The sequence below is a fragment of the Meles meles genome, chromosome 13, assembly GCF_922984935.1.
Source record: "Meles meles chromosome 13, mMelMel3.1 paternal haplotype, whole genome shotgun sequence".
Lineage (NCBI taxonomy): Eukaryota > Metazoa > Chordata > Mammalia > Carnivora > Mustelidae > Meles > Meles meles.
Genome location: NC_060078.1, coordinates 25243488 through 25261538, shown reverse-complemented (window position 1 = coordinate 25261538; position 18051 = coordinate 25243488). Strand labels below are relative to the sequence as shown.

Below are 18051 nucleotides of genomic sequence, written 5' to 3'. Positions count from 1 at the left end.
GAAGTTGCCATCTCATTCTTCTATCCTTTACTCCTAAAGGCGTATAAGACTTTGTAGTATAATCCCAGTAGGTATAATGCTATTATATCACTGCCTTTAGGAGAAGGGAGTGGCTTGGTTTTTTATGATGATCATTTGTCCTTCTTTTTCAGTTCAATTCTCTACGTACAGCTGCTTGTTTTTTAATTAGAGTAAAATTTACCTTTTATTTGGTCAGCAGTTCTGAGGACAAATGCATAGTAATATAACTATTACCACAATGAACAAGTAGAGCAATTTAGTCACTTTGCCACAGAATTTCTTTTTGCTGTCAATCCTTCGTGGTCAAACCTTTAAATCCCTTCCATTCTTCTTAACTCTGGACGACTAACTAATAATCAGTTCCCAATCATTATTGTTTTGACTTTCAACTGAATGTCATATGAATAGAATTATATAATATTTATATGTAGCCTTTTGAGTCAGGTTTCTTTCTATTATCTAAAAGTGTTTGAGATTTATCCATATTGTTGCAGGTATCAGTCATTGGTTCCTTTTTATTGCCGAGAAGTATTTCATTATACGGGTATACCATAGTTTGTTTATACATTCCCTATTCGTGTTGTTTCTAGCTTTTGTTTTTTAAAAATAAAACTGCTATATACATTCATATTCAGATTTTTGTGTAAATGTAAGTTTTCATTTCATGTGACTGAAATTTTAGCCACTCTATTAGGTATGTAATGATATCTCATTATGGTTTTTATTGGCATTTCTCTAACAAATAATAATTTTGAGTATCTTTTCATGTGCTTATCTGACATCTGTATATCTTCTTTGGTGAAATACCTGTTCAACTCTTATCCACATGGTTTTTGATTAGTTTTCTTTTTGTTGAATTTTGAAAGTATATATTCTGGATACTTCTTTTTTCAAATGTTTTATTATAGTTTGTGGTCTATTCTTTCATTTTCTTAAAGTCTTCCACAATTTTTTTTTTTTAAATTTTGATGACATCTAGTTAATTTCATCACATTTTTTTTCTTTCATGGTCTGTGCTTTTGAAGTCCTTTCTAAGAATTTTTTCCTAATCCAAAGTCAGGAAGACCTTGTTCTTCAAAAAGTTTTATTTTTTATGTTTAAGTCTGAAACTATTTGGGTCTTTTTTTTTTTTTTTAAAGATTTATTTATTTGACAGAGAGAAATCACAAGAGAGGCAGGCAGAGAGAGAGGAAGGGAAGCAGGCTCTCCGCTGAGCAGAGAGCCCGATGTGGGACTCGATCCCAGGATTGGGTCTTATTTTTGTATGTAGTATGAAATATGGATTGAATGTACAATTATCCCAGCAGCATTTGTTGAAAAGATTATCTCCTTTGAATTGGATTTGTTCATTTGTCAAAAATCATTTACCAGTTTTTTATGGCTCTTTCTGGACTTCATTTTCTTGTATTGATTTGTGTGTCTATGGTTTTTGGCAATACACTCTCTTTACTATATTACTTTAACTTTATAGTGAGTCTTGAAACCAAACAATGTGAGTCCTCCAAATTTTTGTCTTTTCAAAATTTTTTGTGCATGTAAATTTTAGAGTCTGAAAAAATTCTACAGGGATTTTGATTGGAATTGCATTGAGTCTATAGATCAATTTAGGGAAGAATTTTCTTTTTAATACTACGTCTTTCAATTAATGAACACAAGTGTATCTGTCCTGTATTGGGACCTTCAGTTTCTTTTATCAGTGTTTTAACAATTCTCATATACACATGCTAAATGTATTTTGATAAATTTCTCTGTATGTTGTCTAATTTTTATTATCTTAAAACACTGCCAACTGTTTTGATTAGGACCAAGAGCATGCAGCATTATACATGCTCTTCCCATCCCAAGACTCCAGGAATCAAAGTACCTCTCTCAGGTTTCTGAGTTCTCGTACTTAGTCTCAGCTTCTTCAGTCAGAGGTCATTCTTACCGAATTAGATTACTGGGTCACCCTAGTAGAAAGAAAACTTTATATATTTTTACTTCTTTTAAGGTTATAGGTATTTTTAATCAGAATATGTATACAGCCTCAAAGGTATAGATTGTTTGTTTCATTTTGAGATAAGGGATATTCATGTATTTTTCTCATGTTTTTAAACTCAAGTTTTTATCTGCGATGAGGTAACTAGCCTTTATAGTTGAAGGAATTTTATAAAACCATAATGGTAACCAGATTATCATGACTCAAAAAACATGACTCCAGAAGAGTTATAATAGTGAATTCAGTTCCTCACCACTTGAGACCAAGCCGGTTCTGTTCTTCATTCCTTATTTTCTAAATTGGATCAGTACCATTAACTGACATAATTTAGTTGAGAGTATAAAAGTAATTTCAATATAGACTACTAAATGCGTTGTTAGACACTTAAGTGCATTGCAAAATGATAAGAGACCAGTGACTGAGTTCAAGTGATAGAAAATTGTTTTTGAGAACCAGACTTCTGAAGTGTTTCTTGAAGCCAGGAAATTCGAGCCCTGATAAGATACTATGTAAGGTTCAGGTTGAGTTGAAAAAGAGGTGGACTGCAGATACTGAATGGTATCCTTAATCAGTATTTGCTGAATGAATGGTGAGTGGACATTGAAAATGGAATGCTCAAAGAAAATGTGAAAGTAGGGACAAAAGGAAATAGTAGATTGTTAAAGATTTCAGATGGGGCTCCTGGGTGACTCAGTTGGTTAAGCACCCAACTCTTTGATTTTGCTCAGGTTATGATCTCAGGGTTGTAAGATCAAGCCCCAAATGGGGCTCCACACTGGGCATGGAGCCTGTTTAAGATTCTCCCTCCTTCCCTTAAGATTCTCTCTCCCTCCATCCCTCCCTCTATTAAAAAAAAGAAAAGAAAAGAAAAAGATTTCTAATTTTAGTATATGTGCTGCCGAAGCGAGCACAAGAAAAAGATTTCTAATATGGAGTAGTTCTGGAGGATGACAAGGTCTAGGAGGATTAAGTATAAAAGAGGTGAAAATCACTGTGGTTGAGAAATTTAGAAAACTTGGAGGCTCAGTTATAGTATTAAAACTATTAATACCTTAATAAAGGGAAATTTTTTCTCTTTTTAAAAACAGTATTTCATCTCTTTTTATTTGATCCCTTTTGACTCTTATTAATTGTAAAAGAATTTCTCAATGAAGGAATCCTTGATATAGTCAAATAAGTTAATTTGAAAAACCAGAAATGGAAGTACTTGATCACATCTCTTTCTGTGGGTCTATTCTATCAATTGTAAGGGTTAGGATATACCTAAGGAGAGATTCCATAAGTAATCTGTTCTATTTCAAAATAATCTTGACATGCAAGATCCCCTGAAATGCTAAAGGCCATATGACTCTTTAAAGTAGATTCTAGGCATTATTTTTAAATACTAGTAAGTTGAAAAAAATGAAAAAGGCTATCAGAATAAAGTAACTTTTATTCAGTGTCAGAATTCTACCAGTATTTAATTAAATACCACCAGTATATATTATTAAAAGGTATTTAGACCTTCTTTAATACTTCGATACTTTCAGCCAACTATTCAATACCTCAATTTTTATTTGGACCGTTATACATGATTTTTCCTACCAACCTCAGGTCTGAAGACAGTGCCAGCATTAAGTGTTACAGAAAGTATTGGGGAACAAAATTTCAGCCACTGGATTCTTGAAACTTCAGTAGCACTTAAACATTTAAGTCATCCAATCATGAAATTAAAACTAACAAATATTTTTTTGTGGTACTAGAACATCTGCTCTCTGAATAAGGACATGTATACTAAGGTCAAGCACCCATTTTGAGGTAGATATTTAGTTTATTCTATTCTCTTTAGAGAGAAAAGTCTTAAGATTCCAAATCTTTTTTTGCTTTATTTATTTTTTAAAAGATTATTTATTTATTTATTTATTTGACACAGAGAGAGAGATCACAAACAGGCGGTGGGGGGAGGGGGGAAGCAGGCTCCCTGCTGAGCAGACAGCCCCATGCTAGGGCCCGATCCCAGGACCCTGAGATCATGACCTGAGTGGCAGGCAGAGGCCAAACCAACTGAGCCACCCTGCGGCTCCCCCTTTTTTTGTTTTAATTGAAAACTGGGGCCTGCCATTTTTGTCAGCCATTTTAGACAATTAGAATTACTCTAGGCATAGGAGAATCACCTAATTATTTTTCTTTCCTGTCATATGCTTTGCTGATTTTATACTTGTTCAGGGATAATAGGTGTGACTACAAAGGGCCATTGCAAAGCCAGTGTTAAATGTCTCACACATATATGCTGTATACCAAGACACAATTATCACCACAGGTCCTTGGTGCTTAGCTAAGAGAGATCATGTGGATTTCCTGACATCTCAGTTTCTTTGATCTTCAGCTGAATCTGAAACCATTCAAATTTCCTGGGCTGCTGCATTGTCTTTCACATATTTTTGAGAATAGAGAGTGCTCTCTCTCTCTCTCTCTCTCTCTGTTATGTAAACATAAAGAGTATAACCTATGGAGAAAAGATCAAAATGTGGACTATTCCTTTGCTTATTTGACTTAGCTTTAGGCCCTCTACTTAATAGGGCTCTAGAAAATCCATTGCTGGATCTGTGTTAAAATGTGAAGACAATTTGTTGTACTTTTGGAGCTAACTAACTTTTGGCTTCAAAAACAAAGCAATAAATTTATAATTCTACTTCTCTTTCCCCATTAAGGGTACTGTGGCTATAGTTAGGTTTTATTATGAATAATGTTGTATCTTAATGATTTATCTATACCTTGCATCCCTTGGATTCTTTAAGGATACTGTATTAGTTCCTTAATGTATGTAAATGTGCATTATGAAGGGCACTGGACTGCACAGTGTCCCTGCTCTGAAGTTATTTTCCATCCTCAGTTCTTTTCTCTTACTATATGTATTAATTACATACCTTTTTGTGGCACTAAAATCTCATTTTGACACTTGTTTTCCGATTATTTTAAATGAGTGCATTACATGCAGTATCGCAGCTCATTTTTTTTTTTTTTAAAGATTTTATTTATTTATTTGACAGAGGGAGATCACAAGTAGGCAGAGAAACAGGCAGAGAGAGAGAGGAGGAAGCAGGCTCCCCACTGAGCAGAGAGCCTGATGCGGAGCTCTATCCCAGGACTCTGGGATCATGACCTGAGCCAAAAGCAGAGGCTTTAACCCACTGAGCCACCGAGGTGCGCCTCACAGCTCATTTTTATAAAAAGAATAAACTTTATTTTTTAAATAGTAAGCTTTTGTTTTTTTAGAACAGTTTTAAGTTTACAGCAGAATTGGGTGGAAAGTACAGAGTTTCTTATACCTCATCATGCTTCCAGTTTTCCCTTATTAGTAACTTCTTACAACTAATGAGGCAATACTTATGTGTCATTATTAATTGAAGTCCATAATTTACATTATGGTTTACTTTTTGTGTTGCATAATTCTGTGAGTTTTCACAAATGCATAGTGTCATTGGTCAGTCATTATAGTATCATATATAGTTGTTTTATTGTCCAGAAAAATCTCCTGTGCTTCAAATATATGCTCTCCCCCACCAGCAAATCATCGACAACTACTGATCTTTTTGTTGTCCCTTTAGTTTTGCCTTTTTCAGAACTTCATATGGTTGGATTGTATTTAGCCTTTTCAGAGTAACTTCTTTACCTTAGCAGTATATATTTTTATGCATTCATGTCCTCATGGCTTGATAGTCTTGAGAGTCCATTTCTTTCTTTTTTTTAAAAGATTTTATTTATTTGACAGAGAGCACAAGCAGGGGGAGTGGCAGGCAGAGGGAGAGGGAGAAGCAGACTCCCTGCTGAGCAAGGAGCCCAATGCTGGGGCTCAATCCCATGACCCTGGGATCATGACCTGAGCCGAAGGCAGATGCTTAACCAACTGAGCCACCTAGGCACCCTGAGTGTTCATTTTTTTCTATTGCTGAGTAATGTTTACTATATAGATGCACTACAACTTGCTTATTCACCTGTTGAAAGACATTTTGCTTGTTTCCAAATTTTGGCAATTCTGAATAAATATTATAGAATATAAGTATTAGCCATTTACATGAGAGTTTTCTAAAACACATTACTGCATCATTTTAGATAATCTGGATATAAATTTAGACTTTTCTTGTGTCATTCATAGGAGAGACAGACATTAAATATACACAGACACATTTCATTTGTGTCAGATGGTGCAAAGACCAGATGTATGTTGCTATGAAAGTATATAGAGAGGGTTTTTATTAACCTTTTGCATATATTTTTAATTAAACAAAACCCATTTAATATTGCATTATAATACGATGATACTACTTCAGGACTAATTTTGGGTCCTAGGGTAAAAGAGTTTCTGAACTATGAAACTTTGCATGGTTCCTTTAATTTTTATGCTTGTTTAAGATTTTACTTATTTATTTGACAGAGATCACAAGTAGGCAGAAGCAGGCAGAGAGGCAGGCAGAGAGAGGGGGATGCAGGCTCCCTGTCGAGCAGAGAACCTGATGCGGGGCTTGATCCCAGGACCCTGAGATCATGACTTGAGCCTAAGGCAGAGGCTTAGGCACCCCTCATGGTTCTTAAGAGTACTACAGAAGCATGTCCAAAGAGTCTCTCCTTGTTTTGCTTTTATAATCTGCTTTGCACTTGACTAGAAAGTATAATTTATCATTATCTGTCTACTAATGTCGGTGAGTTCTGAGTGAAGATGAGATGATTCCCCTTAGGGTAAAGTACATTTGCCTTTAGTGAATAGAACTTACAACATCTTTCTTGACTCATTAGTATTACCTACATACTGATATTATATTTAGAACTCAGTACATTTTCTCTCAAATACATTTGTTTCTGCCTAAAACTACACTTTTTCTGGTATTTAGTTATCTTCATTAATAATATAAGTAGCACGTTTCTCTATCCCAAATAACTTTTATTAATATATATTTGAATAGTTAGATCAAGAATTAGAAGCAGGGGCGCCTGGGTGGCTCAGTGGGTTAAAGCCTCTGCCTTCAGCTCAGGTCATGATCCCAGGGTCCTGGGATCGAGCCCCGCGTCGGGCTCTCTGCTCCATGGAGAGCCTGCTTCCTCCTCTCTCTCTACCTGCCTCTCTGCCTACTTGTAATCTCTGTCTGTCAAATAAATAAATAAAATCTTTAAAAAAAAAAAGAATTAGAAGCATATTTTAACCTTACTAAATTGTTACTACTCCCCATTACTGAGTTCCTTGTAAATAATATAAACAAAGGGCATTTACTACTACTTTACAATATTTTAGAAAGTCTTTATTTCTGTGGTAACTTTCTAAGAAACCTTTTGCAGAAGGTAAATGTAAGGAATTAAAAATACAAAAACTAGAAACCAGAAGTAATTTTTAGTAATGTGAAAATAAGAAACAAATACTTGAATTTTAAATGTAAAATATGAAAGAAATATGTTTTACCTGTGGCCAGCTCTTTGAAAAGTTATGTTACTGGGGGTGCCTGGTGGCTCCATCGGTTGAGCGACCAACTCTTGATTTTTGGCTCAGGTCATGATCTCAGGGTGCTGGTATTGGGCATGCTCAGCAGAGAGTCTGCTTGAGGATTGTCTCTCCTCCCCCCTCGCACATGCACTCTCTCTCTCAAATAAATCTTTAAAAAAAAATTTTTTTTTAAAAAAAGAAAGTGATTTAACTGGAATAGCAAATCTGTAAAGAAGAATATCAGTGATGGCTTTGTGTTTTAAATGCCTATTACATCATCTTCTGAAGCTCGGTTAATGCAAGACCACATGGCTATAGCCAAGAACATGGTATAGTCCCTGTTACATACTGTGGAAGGAAAGTCCCTAGTTCTTTTCCCCAGGCAGAAAAAGGAGCACTTGATATTCTTCAAATATGATGTAATATTTAGAAATCCTCCTAATGCAGAGGAAGGAGGTGGAGATGTTCATCCTTCTTAAATCACCCTCAGCACTGATTTTTATCATATTCCAGAAATTTGTAGTGTCTTAATTGTCCTCCAGTGGGGTTTTTCTATAAAAACAGTATACTTAATATAATCTCTAATTATGCCTCAAAAAATCAAAACCAAAATTTGAGCCTTTTTCTAAATAATGTTGCAGATATTACAAATGCTAACAAGCATTAGTAATATGTAGAACTTTGCATTTTTTTAAAAAGATTTTATTTATTTATTTGATAGACCGAGATCACAAGTAGGCAGAGAGGCAGGCAGAGAGGGGGGGAAAGCAGGCTCCCCACCAAGCGGGGAGCCCGATGCGGGGGCTCGATCCTAGGACCCTGGGACCATGACCTGAGCTGAAGGCAGAGGCTTAACCCACTGAGCCACCTACGTGCCCCAATTCTTGATGTATGTCTCTTATTTCTGAATTCCTAATGTTCATAATGTTAGCCTCTCAGTTGCAGTCAGAAGTGATTGCTGAGTGAAATCTTTCTTCTGTTTTTTTCTACATAATTATGAATGCAGTGATTAATTAGTAAGTGAAGCAACTGTATTCATGTTGTATTTAAGACCTTTTTTTCTTTTCTTTCTTCCCTTTTTTTCTTTTTCCAGATTAGTCCTTTATTCATACTCGTTATGTGTTTTACACAGTGCTGGGTTGTCACAATATTTGCTGAGTGCTTTAGTTTGTTAGGCCCCATGCCAGATACTAGAGATACAAAAAAAAAAAAAAAAACAACCAACAAAAAAACCCTAGTCTTTACCTTCAGGGATCTTGTATCTTTAGTTAGTAAGAAGGAAATAAGCAGGCTGAAGTACCCAATAGAAGTGAATGAAGTGGGAGTCAATATAAAGTAACATAAAATTAAAAAACCAAGTAAGTATAGACAGTGTTTTTGGTAGGTTTGCAGATTGATGGAAAGAAACTATGCCTCCAAACCTCACCCCACATACATACCAATACACCATAAGGCTAGAATACTCATTCAGTTAGCCAGGATGCAAAATCTTACCTGTATTGGTATAGAGAATCCAGCATGGGCACTGAGCATCCCTGCATGTTCTTGCTAGATATACCAAACATGGGAAACCCTGACCACTCTTTACTTGGGCCATTTCTCAGAGTTGTGTTGCAATGAACAATAATGAAAGAGGAAGTAATAACTTCTCCAAATAGTAGGCTTGCTTCTATTTATTATAAAATAGGGACCTCCTCCTCTCCTCTCCCGGCCAAGATCAGTGTTCCTCTCCTGTGACACAATTCTCTGTGTGCATAGGTATTCATGTTTGGGCTCTTGGCATCCTTTCTGTGGGTCTTAGGAGGCATGAGGGGTCAACACAAGCAGCACACTTTCCCTTTGCTGCAAGTTATAAGTAGCTTTTGCTGTAAGTAATAAAGTCCTAGGAGACTCATGTCTTTTGCCAGAATCCACGAAACAATAACAGACTAGCTTATTTTAGTGTCTATCTATCTATTGACATTCAAACACTTCACTGTTTTGATAATATGAAGGTAAGTTGGCTATACAGCAAAGGAAAAGAATTTCATTTCCTTTGTACTCAGGGTCCTGGTAGATTCCTAAAACTGTCAGTGACATGTCCATGCAAGATAAGCCATGAGTTTAGAAAACTCACTTCATGATGAAAACTTCAATTCTGTTATCAGGGGTTTTGCATCTGGAATATTTTACATTCAGTTAATGCCCTTTATGGTAGGGAAATGTTTAAAACTTTGGCTCTTTAGGTTCTTGACTGAAATATCTTATCAGTAAGACTGTATTATTGTCCGTGAGGAGAAAACAAAGAAAGCACTCAGATTTTCCTGGGCATTTTCTCAACTTCAGTTTTCTGTAGTTTTCAAAAGCTCATTTACACCACAACTTAGTGATTACATACTATTAGAAGATTTTAAGATTTTAAGTGGTAGAGAAATTGGTATAGTTATAATCTTTGCATAATATCAGGTAGACCTCAGCTCAACCATTTTCAGAAGGATCCATTTTCAGAAGGCAACAGTTTTGTTGGCTCCTTCCTTGACTTGGGCTCCTGCTCTGACTTGACAGAAATAACAGTATATTCTTTTTCCCAATTCTGACAGGTAAGTACATCTAACTAGCTTCCTAATGAGCAGGAGTAGAAAGACTTCAGAACCAAACATAATACCAGTTTGTGTCCATGTTTAAAAGTAAGTGATTTCAAGAGTCAGGAGGATATTTAATATTTATTAAATACTTTGCATGTATGCAGCACCATACTGGAAGCTGTAACAGCTTCACCTTCAGTGATTTTTTCAGCCATAATATAAAAATATTCTCATTATATTTGAGGAATACAGGGCAGAATCTGATTATATACTAAATAAATTGTATGAAAAATAAATGCTTGTAGGAGTTCAAAGGTAAGTTTCTGTGAAAGGGGGTTTATAAACATTCTGGAAGAACTTGGGTGAGGGCAGAAGAACAAACCACACTTAATGAAGGGAAAGTGAAACACTTGAGATGTCAGGGAGCAGAAGATGGGTGGAAGAAGAAAACAAGAAAGCCTCCAACAAAACTTAGAATGTAGTAGGGAAGACAGTTTTATGAAGAGATCATCTTAGGTATTGAGTGAAAAGGGATGAAAGTGGGAGAAGAAGAGGGTTGAATGGATGTAAGCGAGTCAGTTTCGGTTTTCCAAATATTAACATCCTTGTTTCTATTTTAGAGGAAAAGCTTTCAGGCTTTCACCACTCAGTATGCTGTTACGGGTTTTTCAGTATTATCATCATTGTTTTGAAGTAGCTTCCTTTTATTCCTAGTTGGAGGATTTTTATCCTGCAACATGTTGAGCATGTCAGATGCTTTTCCTATGTCAAGCAAGATGATCATGTAGGATTTTTTCCCCTCTGTTCTGTTAATTTGGTATATTGCACGGATTGACGGTTAAATGTTGAACCATTCTTGAATTGCCACCTGTCTTTGTAAGGAAAGTTTTACTGGAACCAAGCCAAACCCATATGTTTACATGTTATCTGTGGCTGCTTTTGTACTATAAAATCAGAGGTAAACAAGTATGACAGAGACTATGTGGTTTGCAAAGCCTAAAATATTCAATATTTCCCAACCTCTGCTTCTAGAATCATCAGCATCCACATAGTCTTTAGTATGTCTGTAGTAGGTATCAATCAGTCTGTACTGACTAATATTGTGTAATTTGCTTTTCTTAACATATGGTCTGTCTTCTCGACATACAAGTAGGGAGTTCTGATGTGGTTAATGAGAAAGTTAAAGAATGATTTTAAGAGAAATGTTAATTCAAATAATGTATTTTGTTAATGTCTTTTCTAATTCAGCTCCGTGCCTTTATTTTAAAGTAACTTACTTGAGGGTGGGGGGCGGGGGCGCCTCCTGGGTGGCACAGTTGGTTAAGCATCCAACTCTTGGTTTTGGTTGAAGTCACTATCTCATTGTTATGAGATCCAGCCCTGCATGGGGCTCTGTGCTCAGCTCAGAATCTCCTTGAGACCTCTCTCTCCCTCTGCCCCTCCCCCCACAACTCTCTCTCTTTCTAAAATAAATAAATCTTTTTAAAAATATGTGTATATGTCACATTCTGCATTGCTTATGGAGTTTTATGTTTTCTTTTCTATAGGTGTATGTGGAATTTGATGATCTTGAATGGGATAAACGAGAGTGGGTTAAAGTATATGAAGATTTTTCAACTTTCTTGGTGGAATACCACTTAATCTGGGCCAGAAGGATCGACCCTAGCCAGACTCAGGGATCAAAGAGCAAACAGATTCAGTGGCCTGCATTGGTAAGATCTATTCCTGTTTCATTAAACATTCTCAGTTGTTTGTTTTAAAAGAACAAGAACTGGATGTAAGTTCAGATTTATCTTGGTGATCATACATTATTCCTGAAGAGGCTCTGAAGTATCTGACAGAAATTTCAAACTATGGCTTTTATTTTGTTAAACAATTTTATGTGTCCTTTTTGTTAGTACTCCTTTAGAATATTTAGCCTAGAAATAGTTTAATCTATCCAGTTAGAAGAAACATATAAATAAATTTGATCAAAGGTTACTAACATAGTTGACTAGTTTGTGTGTAATGTGGAAGTTTTGCAAGCTTGAGACTTTGTAGGTAGACAATAAGAGGGTACTTTTTATAAGTATCAGTAGCATGTAATTTTCCTTCGTTTATTAAAATTAATAAAAGTTGACAATTCGGGCGCCTGGGTGGCTCAGTGGGTTAAGCCGCTGCCTTCGGCTCAGGTCATGATCTCAGGGTCCTGGGATCGAGTCCCGCATCGGGCTCTCTGCTCAGCAGCGAGCCTGCTTCCCTCTCTCTCTCTCTGCCTGCCTCTCTGTCTACTTGTGATCTCTCTCTGTCAAATAAATAAATAAAATCTAAAAAAAAAAAAAAAAAAAAAGTTGACAATTCATTGTGGATGATAGTAGATATTTAATGTGAAATTGTATGTTCATGTAATAGATAAAATTACTTCATATCAGAAAATGTTCTATTTAAGAAATATAGATTTCACAGAATTCTCAGCTAGTTTGAAGAGTTTTGTTCAAGAAAAATACTAAGGAAGTCTGGCTGGCTCAATCAGAAGAACGTGCAACTTTTCATCTTTGAGTTGTGAGTTGAAGCCCCATACATTAGGTGTGGAGATTACTTAAAAAAAAAAAAGGCACACTTAAAAAAAAAAAAGAGAAACATACTAACCAAATAAGATAGTTCTATTAGAAAAAAAAAGTTCTATTAGGAAGAAAGCCATATCTGTTTAACCACTGGGCTGTATATGTTTGAATGAAATAATGTTCTTACATTGATATCTGAGAAATATTTTTAAAGCCATTAAAACATTATTGCAGGTATTTGGTATAAATACCATGAGAATAGGTACTTTCAGATATTTTTTAACATAAATTAACTATTTACAAGAATAGTTTTTCTTGTTAATAATTGTATTGTTTGTACATTTTCTCTTTTAATGAGTTAGACCTTTAAAAATATGAGGAGATAAGTGGTTAAAAAGAAAATGCAGGGAGGGAAAAAGAATGAAATGAACTAATAATATTTTTTAAAGAAAATATATATAATATTAAAAGATGGAAGATGCTATCTATGATCTATAGTTTTGGTAAGATACTTTGAATGGTTTAGCAAAATAAGAATTTTATCCATGATAGATTTTTTTTAAAAGATTTTATTTATTTATTTGACAGAGAGAGAGATCACAAGTAGGCAGAGAGGCAGGCAGAGAGAGGGGGGGAGGCAGGCTCCCCGCTGAACAGGGAGCCCAATGTGGGGCTTGATCCCAGGACTCTGAGATCATGACATGGGCTGAAGACAGAGGCTCAACCCACTAGATTTTAAGAAATATTTGTTGGATGAATATATTGAATTGTTAATATGGAGATTTTAAAGCCATGACTAACATATTTTTTTAATTTTATAAACTTTAACTCAAAAATTATCTTGGGGAGCCTGGGCGGCTCAGTGGGTTAAAGCCTCTGCCTTCGGCTCAGGTCATGATCTCAGGATTCTGGGATCGAGCCCCGCATCAGGTTCTCTGCTCAGCAGGGAGCCTGCTTCTCCCTGCCCCACCGCCTACCTCTCTGCTTACTTGTGATCTCTGTCTGTCAAATAAACAAGTAAAATCTTTTTTTTTGTTTGGTTTTTGTTGTTGTTGTTGTTGTTGTTTTTTTTTAAGATTTTATTCATTTGCTACAGATAGGGAGAGAGATCATAAGTAGGCAGAGAGACGGGGAAGCAGGCTCCCTGCTGAGCAGAGAGCCCGATGCGGGGCTCGATCCCAGGACCCTGAGATCATGACCTGAGCCGAAGGCAGAGGCTTAACCCACTGAGCCACCCAGGTGCCCCACAAGTAAAATCTTTTAAAAAAAAATTGGCTAAAACTTGACATTCATGTGAATCTTGTATGAAAAGCCTCAAAGTGAGGAAGCAATAACAACAGTACCAGAAAGTATACCTCAGTATCATAGTTAAAGAATAAATAGAACTTTAGGAAATCTTTGCTCTGTCTTAGAGATAATTACTAAAATCAAGGTGAATTCCTATATGTTCATAAATTACTGATTTTGGAGAAAATTTTAATTAGAAAATATTGTTTAATAATAATTTTTGTCATTATTTTAGAAATTTATTTCTGTTGAGAACCTTTTTAACCTCACAAAATATTTAATTATGTAATCTCTTTAAAATTCAGCTCTTTTTCTTTCTTTGTTTTTTAAGGTTTTAATTTATTTATTTGGCAGAGAGAGAGATCACACATAGGCAGAGAGGCAGTCAGAGAGAGAGCCTGACATGGGGCATGACCCTGAGATCATGACCTGAGCCAAAGGCAGAGACTTAACCCACTGAGCCACCCAGGCGCCCCTCAGCTTTTTTTTTCTTACACAAAAAAGGTACACATTAAAAAGTTGGAAAATGCTAAGTGGTATAAAATAGAAAATCATAAATCATTCTATTTTCATCACCAAGCATGACATATTTTGACATATTTTCTTATAAAGTATTTCTCTGCTTTTTTCCCACCATAGAATTAAAGAATTTTTAAAAATATGGTAAAATATGCCTAACATAAAATTTTCCACCTTAATTATTTTTAAGTATAAAGTTCAGTGGCATTGAGTATATTCACATTGTTATACAATCATCCATCTACAAAACTTACTCCATCTTGCAGAACTGAAACTCTATAACCATCGAACAACAACTTTCCATTCCTCCTTCTTCCCAACTCCCAGCAACTACCATTTTATTTTCTGTGTCTAGGATTTTGACTACCCTAACAATCGCAATAGAGGTGGAATCATCCAGTATCTGTCTTTTCATGACTAGCTTATTTCACTTAGCATAATGTCGATGAGGTTTATTTTTATGTTGTAGCCTGTATGAGAATTTCCTTCCATTATAAGGCTGAATAATATTTCATTATGTATATACCACATTATATTTATTCACTTGTCTGTTGGAGGACCTGTATGTTGCTTCTACCTCTTGGCTCTTGCGAATTATGCTGCTATGCACATGGGTGTACATATATCTCATTGAGAACATGTTTTCAATTCTTTTGAGAATTGAAGAAGTGGAATTGTTGGATCATGTGGTAATTGTATTTTTAAAACTTTGGAGTAACTGCCATACTGTTTTCCCACAGCAGCTGTACTATTTTACATTCTTGGCAATACTTGGTTTTAGGTTTTGATAATAGCCATTCTTATGGGTGTGAGGTGTGGTTTTGATTTATGTTTTCCTAATGATTAGGGATATTGAGCATCTTTTCTTGTGCTTATATGCTATTTGTTTATCTTCCTTGGAGAAATGTCTGTTTACATTGTGCCCATTTTTTTTTTAAAGATTTTATTTATTTATTTGACAGAGGGAGATCACAAGTAGGCAGAGAGGCAGGCAGAGCCAGAGGGGGAAGCAGATTCCCCGCTGAGCAGAGAGCCTGATATGGGGCTCGATCCCAGGAACTTGAGATCATGACATGAGCCGAAGGCAGAGGCTTTAACCCACTGAGCCACCCAGGTGCCCCAACATTGTGCCCATTTTTTTTTTTTTTTAAGATTTTTTTATTTATTTATTTGACAGAGAGAGATCACAAGTAGGCAGAGAGGCAGGCAGAGAGAGTGAGAGGGAAGCAGGCTCCCTTCAGAGCAGAGAGCCGGACTTGGGACTCGATCCCAGGACCCTGAGATCATGACCTGAGCCGAAGGCAGTGGCTTAAACCACTGAGCCACCCAGGCGCCCCCATTGTGCCCATTTTTGAATCAGGTTGTTTTTATTTGTTTAGTTCTATGAGTTCTCGATATATTTTGGATATTAATCCCTTATTAGATGGATTCTTTGAACATTTTCTTATATTCTGTGGTTGCCATTTTACTCTGTTGATAGTGTCTTTTGATGCACAAAATTTTTAATATTCATTAAGTCCAGTTCACTTACTTTTTTGGTTACCCATGCCTTTGGGGTCATTTCCAAGAAATCATTGCCAAATCCAGTATCATAAAGCTTTTATTGTATGTTTTCTTCTAGGAGTTTTCTTATTTTAGGCTTTATATATAGGCCTTTGTTCTATTTTGAGCTAATTTTTGCTTATGGTATTAGGTGAGTGTTCGATTTCTTTCATTTCCTTGTTGATATTTAGTATTCCTATTACCATTTGTTAAATAGACTTCCCTTTTTCTTTTGAATGGTCTTGGCACCTAGTGCAAAAATTATTTAACCATATACGCAAGTGTTTATTTCTCGGTTCTCTTTTCCATCAGTCTATGTCTGTGTTTATGCCTGTACTACACTGTTTTGATTACCATAGAATACCAAAGTACTGAAATTTTTAAAGATTTGCTTATTTATTTTAGAGATGGAGAGAGAGTGTATGAGAATGCCCCTCTGGGGTAGGGGCAGAAGGAGAGGGGGAGAGAGAATTGCAAGCCAACTCCTCACTTAGTGCAGAGCCCAATGCAGGCCTCAGTATCATGGCCTGAGCTGAAATCATAAGTGGGACGCTCAACTATTACTGAGCCACCAGGGACCCTGTGTAGCTTTGTAGTAAGTTTTGAAATGAGGAAATGTGAGTATTCCTAGTTTGTTCTTTTTCAGGACTGTTTTGGCCATTCAGTGTCCCTTGGAATTCCATATGAGTTTCAAGATGGATACTTCTACTTCAGCCTGAAACTTTGGGATTTTGTTAGAGCTTGCATTGAATCTGCAGATTACTTGGGTAGTATTGGCATCTTAACAATAATAAGCCTTTTAGTTCATAACTACAAGATGTCCATTTATTTATGTTTTCTTTAAATTTTTTTAGCAGTATTGTGTAGTTTTCATTGTACAAGTCTGTCACCTTCTTGGTCAATTTTTAAGTAATTTACTCTTTTTGATGCTATTGTAAATGGAATGAATTTAATAATTTCATTTGCAGATTTTTCATAATTAGAATATAGAAACACAACTGGTTTTTATGTGTTGATTTTATATCCTTCTGCTTAGCTAATATCATATACAATTGTGAAAGAATGGAAGCTTTTTATCTAAGATTGAGAATAAGACCAAGAGGGTACTTTTCTGGTCACCATAGCATTGGAAGTTCTATCCAGAGCAGGTAGACAAGAGAAAGAAAAAAAAGGCATCTAAATTGGAAAGGAAGAAGTAAAATTATTTCTGTTTGCAGATGGTATGATCTTATATATAGAAAACCCTAAAGATTTTATGTGCCTTCCCATATATTAAAACTAATAAATAAACAGCAGGATATAAAATCTCTGCTTTCTAATCATGATTTTAGCTAAGACTGCATTAAAATTGTAGATCCTGCTTGTTTTACTTGATATTTCAATGTGTTCGTTCCTCCTCACAAGTATTAAGTTTTCAGTGGCTACATAATATTTTATCCAATAATGATCCATTGCCCTAATATTTGGTATTGTTCCTAATTTTTTTGTGATTATAAATAACTGATAAATATTATTGTGATAAAAATGTAAGTCTTTGTCTGCATCTCTGATTATTTTAAAAATTTAGATTCATAGTAGTAGAATTAATGGTCAGAAGTTATGAACTTGAAAAAAAATACATAAAAATCTCCTGATATTCTCCACAAATACTTATTGCCACTGTCCCCATTCAGTGTGTGAGTGCTTTCATCTCACCTAATCCTATCCTCCATCTTATTCCCACCCCCACAAACACTGATTACTTTTTTTCAGAATGTCTTGTTTTAAAAGCCAAACATTTACAATTTGAATATAGAAATGAATGTTTTAATTTTTAAATCTGCTAATTTGGTATTTTAAAGTACTATTTTATTGTTTTAATTTGCATTTCTTTAATGGGATGAATATTCATATTAGCAACTTGTATTTTTGTGATTATCTTTTTTCAATTACATATTATTAGGATTTTGTGTTTTTCTAATATTTGTTATAAGCTCTCTTTGTATTATTAAAGATGCTTTTTGTATTTGTCTGATGGTTTGTTCAGCTAATTTTATGATAGCAAGACTTTTTGAATTGTATGTTTATATTTAAAGGACATCTATATATTGAGATATCTTCCTTAATCCAGACAGTCAGGATGAGTTTTCCTTTCTTTCTTCCTGC

General features: G+C 35.3%; 1 protein-coding gene across 5 annotated transcripts in view; it reads left to right on the top strand.

Moving 5' to 3' along the window:
* Positions 1-18051, top strand: part of JMJD1C (jumonji domain containing 1C) — a 318317-nt gene that overhangs the window by 115739 nt on the left and 184527 nt on the right. For all 5 annotated transcript variants that reach the window (XR_006821311.1, XM_046027799.1, XM_046027795.1 and 2 more), the window contains exon 2: positions 11563-11727. Coding sequence is in view for 3 of the 5 variants with exons in the window: in XM_046027795.1 (XP_045883751.1) it covers positions 11563-11727 (165 nt within the window). In the remaining 2 variants the exon portion in view is untranslated. The remainder of the gene's footprint in view (positions 1-11562; positions 11728-18051) is intronic.